The sequence below is a fragment of the Thunnus albacares genome, chromosome 7, assembly GCF_914725855.1.
Source record: "Thunnus albacares chromosome 7, fThuAlb1.1, whole genome shotgun sequence".
Lineage (NCBI taxonomy): Eukaryota > Metazoa > Chordata > Actinopteri > Scombriformes > Scombridae > Thunnus > Thunnus albacares.
In genome coordinates, this window is record NC_058112.1 from 31,770,745 (window position 1) to 31,777,151 (window position 6,407).

At 38.5% G+C, this 6,407-nt stretch overlaps 1 protein-coding gene across 3 annotated transcripts in view; it reads left to right on the forward strand.

Moving 5' to 3' along the window:
* The window catches only part of LOC122985344 (carbohydrate sulfotransferase 8-like), a 92,746-nt gene extending 89,538 nt beyond the window's left edge, over positions 1-3,208 (forward strand). For all 3 annotated transcript variants that reach the window (XM_044355923.1, XM_044355924.1, XM_044355925.1), the window contains one exon: positions 1,175-3,208. In XM_044355923.1, coding sequence (XP_044211858.1) covers positions 1,175-2,245 — 1,071 coding nt within the window. In that variant the 3' untranslated portion in view covers positions 2,246-3,208. The remainder of the gene's footprint in view (positions 1-1,174) is intronic.
* The last annotated feature ends 3,199 nt before the right edge of the window (positions 3,209-6,407 follow it).

Here is a 6,407-nt window from a genome sequence, read left to right on the forward strand (position 1 = left end):
TGAAGCTTATATTCAGCTTCATCAGTCTGAGTTAGTCATATCAAGTGGATATCTGACACATTTACAGTCTTTTTAGCATCAAATTCCCTCTTTGTGTTTCCTCGGACAGTGTTTCCCTGTTGAGCTGCAGGTGGAAGTATAGTAACAAAAAGAGGGACTTTGGCACTAAAAAGACTGTAACGTTGAAAGATATCTACTTGATTTGACTCATTTGGACGCTGAAGCTTCATATTAGCTTCAGATAAACTTTTAAATACATTTTTGCACAGAAGGAGTGGGTTTTGTCCCCCATCATTTACATTGTAAGGTCATTATGAAGGGATCTTCTAATGGTCAGTATGAACAGGAGGAATGATTACAGCAAGAAAAACAGGTTTCACTGTTCATTTGGCTTCCTGACCCGTCCTGTAAAGACCTGAGATGGATCCTCTAAAAGAATCAAAGACAAATATTAACAAATATTAACAACAATGAAATCAAAATTAAAAATATAAAATGCAAATAAACACAAATTAGTGATAAAACCCTTTATCACAGTATATGTCATTTCATTAAGGCTGAAACTATCAACTATTTTAATTATTTCATTTTCATTGTATAGTTTATTCTATAAAATGTCATAAAACTGAAATATGAAGTATAATTTTGCAAAGCCCAAAGTGATGTTTTAAACCAACATTATAAATATATTTAGTTTGCAGCAGCTGATTCTCACATCTAACAGGATGAAACAGAGAATTTGTGGCATTTTTGCAACGATTAATCGATTATCAAAGTATTTTAACTAATTGTTTCAGCCCTAAATGTTTTATCACAATGTCAATCAATTGAGAAATTATTAATGGATAAATGACTAAACAGGAGTGTCTGTTTTTGGCAAATCCAAGAAATCTAAGTACTTCATCACAACAATGTCAAACTTAAAACAAAATAAAACAGGTCATGTTTTCTGGTTTTTAACCAGTCTGACGTCGTCATGATGCATCATCCTCCATCTTTTATTCACTCACATAAACTGGAGGAATCAACAGACCTGATAAAGTTCAGCCAACATTTAATAAAACATCTGCTGTATATTAAAGGTGTTAAATAAAAGCAGGTGATACTTTTTCATGACTGAACCTTTAAATCTCTTTGTGTTCGTGTCTCAGTGTTTTGTCTCTTTGTGTTTCAGGATTTGGTGACAGGCAGCACAGCTGACGCAGAGCAGAGTGAAGACGTCGCTGCAGTGAAGTCTGAAAACTCTCAGCCGTCTCTTCCTGATCGGTTGTCTGACCCTCTTGAAGACGCAGCGGTCGGCTCCAAACAGCCGGTCACCAAACGCCACAGGAAGCTGCTTCTAAAGAGCAGCATTGTGTCGTCCAGCGCTCCTGCTGGCGAGGTTGAACAACAGCTGCTGCAGCAGAGACAGAAGCTGGCGAGGACGCAGGAGTCCCGTCGCCGCCTGCTGAGCGAGGTTTGTGCCAAATACCAGCCGAGCGTCACAGAACAGCTGGTCTCGCAGCGGCAGGTGTCGCGGGTTTACGTGGAGGACCGGTCCAGGCTGCTGTACTGCGAGGTTCCCAAGGCTGGCTGCTCCAACTGGAAGCGTGTGCTGATGGTGTTGGGCGGTAGCGCCGTCTCGACGCGAGACATTCCCCACGACGTGGCGCATTACGCCAACCACCTGCAGCGACTTGAGAGCTACGACCGCGCCGGCATCGCTGAGAGACTGCGCTCCTACAACAAGGTGCTGTTTGTGCGCGAGCCATTCGAGCGGCTGGTGTCGGCCTTCCGGGACAAGTTTGAGAGTCCGAACTCGTACTACCACCCCGTGTTCGGACGCCCCATCATCTCCAGATACCGTGCCAACGCCTCTCGCACCGCCCTGCGCACCGGCGCCGGCGTTACCTTCAGGGAGTTCGTGCAGTACCTGCTGGACGTACGTCGGCCGGTGGGGATGGACATCCACTGGGAGCCGGTCAGTCAGCTGTGTAACCCCTGCCTGCTCCGATACAACTTCATCGGTAAGTTTGAGAGGCTGGAGGAAGAAGCCAACTTCCTGCTGCAGAGCATCGGAGCGCCGGGGAACCTCACCTTCCCCGACTTCAAAGACAGGAACCCCCTCGCAGAGAGGACTTCCTCCTCCATCACCCAGAAATACTTTGCACAGCTGAACTCCACGGAGAGGCAGAAGGCCTACGACTTCTACTACATGGATTATCTGATGTTTAACTACCCCAAACCCTTCAAAGACCTGCACTGAGCTGTGCAGGAGGAGGAGGAGGAGGAGGAGGAGGAGGAAGGGGGGGTCTGAAGCCAAGTTTCTTTGCAGTGAAGAACTTCATCGCCTCAGTTATAATTTTTACAGTTGGCCTTCTTGTTTTTATGGAGGTGCACAGACTATGGCCCATAATGCACTGCAGCGCGGCCGCATCCAACCAACAGAACTGGTTTTGACACTCTGTTAATGCACCTGATGTGACAGGAACACGTCCGCCTGTGTCTGTTTTCTATGCTGCCCTTGAGACGTCTTTCAGGATGAACTCGTGTTCCTGTGAGCTTTAAATATGCACTATAGTCACGTTAGATGTGTGTTCGATGATTTTTGTTTGTAAAAATCATTTTTTAAAAGGAGGTGACGGTTTTAATTTTTCTGATCAGCAGAGTGAAGTTCGAGGTTCATCAGAATAACGTCTGAACACCAACTCTGATCCACAGTTTTTAGGGTTCGTGTTGCGTCGTGTTGCCTTCTGGCTGCTGGAGCCAATCACAGCCCTTCTCTTCAAAGTCTGAATGTCCACCTGACATCGCTGCGTCACGTCAAACTAGACAAAACAAAAAATTCAACAAAAAAAGCTGATGTCATGATGAAAATGGTGCTTTATAGAAGATTTGTTGGATCGGCAGATAGAGTTTGATGTCAGACACAATCCACTGCACACGACAATATTTTACATTGTTTCATGTATGAAATCGTTCACGCTGCGTACAAAATATATAAAATATTAAAATCTATCTAATTGATTTTAACTTCTTCTCATGCTGCTATGTATTTATGATTATTTCTTGCCATTTAGATGTCACATCATCAAACATGTTAGATCTTGTGAGGACTCGGGCAGCTGCGGTTGGGACCAAATGGACACAAAACTCTCAGTCAGAGAAACAACTATTAGAAAAATTACTAAATTGAGGGACAAAATAAGCCAATTAATCACACAAATCACAAAAAAGGTGGTAACACTTTATTTTAATTTTATTTTATTACAAATTCCTGGAATTTTCTGAGTAATTTGCGGGTATTTAACAGTTAATTTTTAGGACATTTTACAGAGAGGATGGTGCAATTAGGTATAAATTAATTGGTTTAGTTGGTAAGTACCCACTCGTTATATTTAGGTTCTTGCTCCATGACACAACTCTCTGCAGGATTCATCCTCTCTAAATATAAATAAAAGTTTTAAAACCTTTTGATCTCGGCTGCATCTCTAAAGAGGCTACAATCAATTTTTCATGACAGCAATGTATAGAAGGACAATGAGTGAGAATTATCAGTGACTCTGCAGCTCCTCTCGGCTTTACGGAGCTCTATAGTGAGTTTCAGCTCATTGTTTATGATCTGATTATCTGTCCAGCTGCACTTTACTGTTTTGGTTCACTCTCAGCGCTCTCATAGTGTTGTTTTCAGCTGCAGCAGGCAGCTGTTTTCAGAGAAAAAGCTCTAAGAAAGTCACTGTACACTACCTGCTCAGCACTAAACAGACACAGTTAGCTGTAGACTAGCTGGTGAACATAGTGGAGCATTTAGCAGCTAAAGAGCCAGATATAGCAGATATAGTTGTGTTCACTACTTGTTTCCGCTGCCCCCTTGTGGCCACAAAAATCACTGAATGCAGGTTTAAAGATTTTTTTGACCTGATGACCCAAATGCAACTGAAATGTCGTCTCCTTATAAATTCGTGGACAGTTGGTTTGCAGGTGTTAGTCTGCGTCCCTCAACGTCACCTGAAGACCAATGATGATGGGTTTTTTTTTAACCAGTGAAACATCTGATTGGTAGAGCAGAAAGAGTTATAAATGATTTCTGATTAGTTTTAACATGATGTCTGCAAACATCTGAAGATAAAAGCTTCACTCTGCCTTTTCTTTTGCTGAAGCCTTCAGTTGACTTGATTCTAACTCCATTAAACAGCCGAGAGGCGAACAACATGCAAATGTAATGACTTCTGTGAAGTTTATTTAAATCAATTTCTCTAAACGTGTCAATCATATAAATATTGTCACCTTAAAGTTGTTGTTCTGCAACAAAGAAGAAGAAGAAGAAGAGAGACAAGTGTAAATCTGGACTGTTGTATAAATGAAGCTAACATCTGCCAAGTTAAAACTGAAACGAGAGAAAGATCTGATGGTAACATTCAGTTTCATTCATGAATCAAAACTTTCTGCCTTTTGGAGTCTCTTGTGTGACCTCTAAGCCTTAACACTGCCATTTCACCCGATGCATTAAGTTGTTTAAAATGTTTGCTGTGACTACAAATAAATGTGTGAGAGTCGTTAATAATTGAATCGTCTGTTGTTGTTGTTTTTTTTTACTTTTTATGAACCCACAAACATCTTATAAAATAATCCAAGCAGCAGAAACAAACTAACAAATACAAGACAACAAAAAAATAAATTAAACAAAAGAAAACACAGAAAGATTTTACACATTTTTTTAAAAAAAAAATAAGTATACACTGCCATCTGTTCACATTATCTGAAGACATTTTCATACAAGATTTAAAGAGATACACATCATTTTCAAACTTGTTAGAATAACCTTCAAATATCTGCTCTGTTGTATAAATATTAAAATTCTTTGTTTTGCATGAAAAACAAATTATAATAAATACATTTGAAACAAATTAGAAATATCATTTTTTTAGTGTTTCCCAGGTTTTCGCTTCACACTAATGATATTGTAATTGTAAAATAAAACGTAGTAATTTTAAATACTGTATTTTTTGTTACACTAATTAGTGTTATAACTGTAAAATACAACATGATATATTAAATACTACAGTTTTAATTACATTAATAGTATTGTAGCTTTAAAATCACAGGTATAAAACATGTCTTTGATGTCTTTGTCACAAAATGTACATCAAAAATTAAAACTCAAAAACTCAGTACAGGGTAGTTTGAATTAGCTTGAATCAGTATCTTACTGATTTTAAATACTGTACTTAATTTTCATGTACAGTAATAGTATTATAACTGTAAAATAAAACAGTAATTGTTAATTAGACTTAAATTAAACTAATATTTCAGTTTCCTTCAAAGATCCAAGAAGGATAAGTACTGTATAATTCTAAGGTATTTATACTTTATTTGAGTATTTCCATTTTACGCTACTTCATACTTCTACTTCACTACATCTCAGAGGGAAATATTGTACTTTTTACTGCATTTATCTGACAGCTAATTATTGGTTTCCTCATTCAGATTTTACATAGAAATGTGATCAGTTTATAGATGAACTGCAGTACAGACTAGTAAAAATCATCCAACTACAACGTGAAATTTCTTTTATACATCCATACATATAATAGTGAAATAGTATTATAATAAATAATTATATAGGGGCTATTCTGCATAATAAGTACTTTTACTTATGATACTGCACTTTTACTGCATATATTTCTGTACTTTAACTTCAGAACTCTTTTATATAGAGTTCTTTTATTTGTAACTGAGAGTATTTTACATTGTGCTTCTTTTGGTTTGAATACTTTTTCCACCACTGATGTTCACCATGTTCACTGTGTTAGTTTAGCATGTTAGCATGCTAACGTCTATGCTAATTGCAGAGGTAGGCAGGTATAAAAGTACTCCTGAAGACATTGATGTGATTTTTGTGATCTTGGTTGTTGTCGAGGATGAATTTCATTTTGTATTCCGTTCCCTTTGTTCAGTGACTTGAGGAATTATTTGTTTGAAAAGATCCAATTGAAGCTGATATGTTATTTTTTTAATATGGAGATTTTTGTTTTGATTTATAGGAGATGTTTGGCAGCTAAGACAAAGAACACTGCATCCATCATCATTCTCTTTTTGAATCTGTCATAATTATAATTTGTCATGTGGCTGTCCTGGTTTCTGTTGTTTAGTGTCTTGTGAGCCCATCTGGGCTGGACAGCAGAAAGATGGAGGACACTTACATAAACAATCAATCAATCAGTGAATTAAAGTGCAGCTAAAGCTGATGGGAATGTCATAAGTTTAGAAGGTATTTGGTCATAAACAAAAGACATTTTGACCAAATGGTGGCGCTGGATGAAAAGTCAGAGGATCACTAAGGTCAGTAGGATTCATCTCCTGGGGAACAGATAGTTTAGATATTTCAGTCTGGACCGAAGTGACCGACTAACTGAACGTCCACAGAT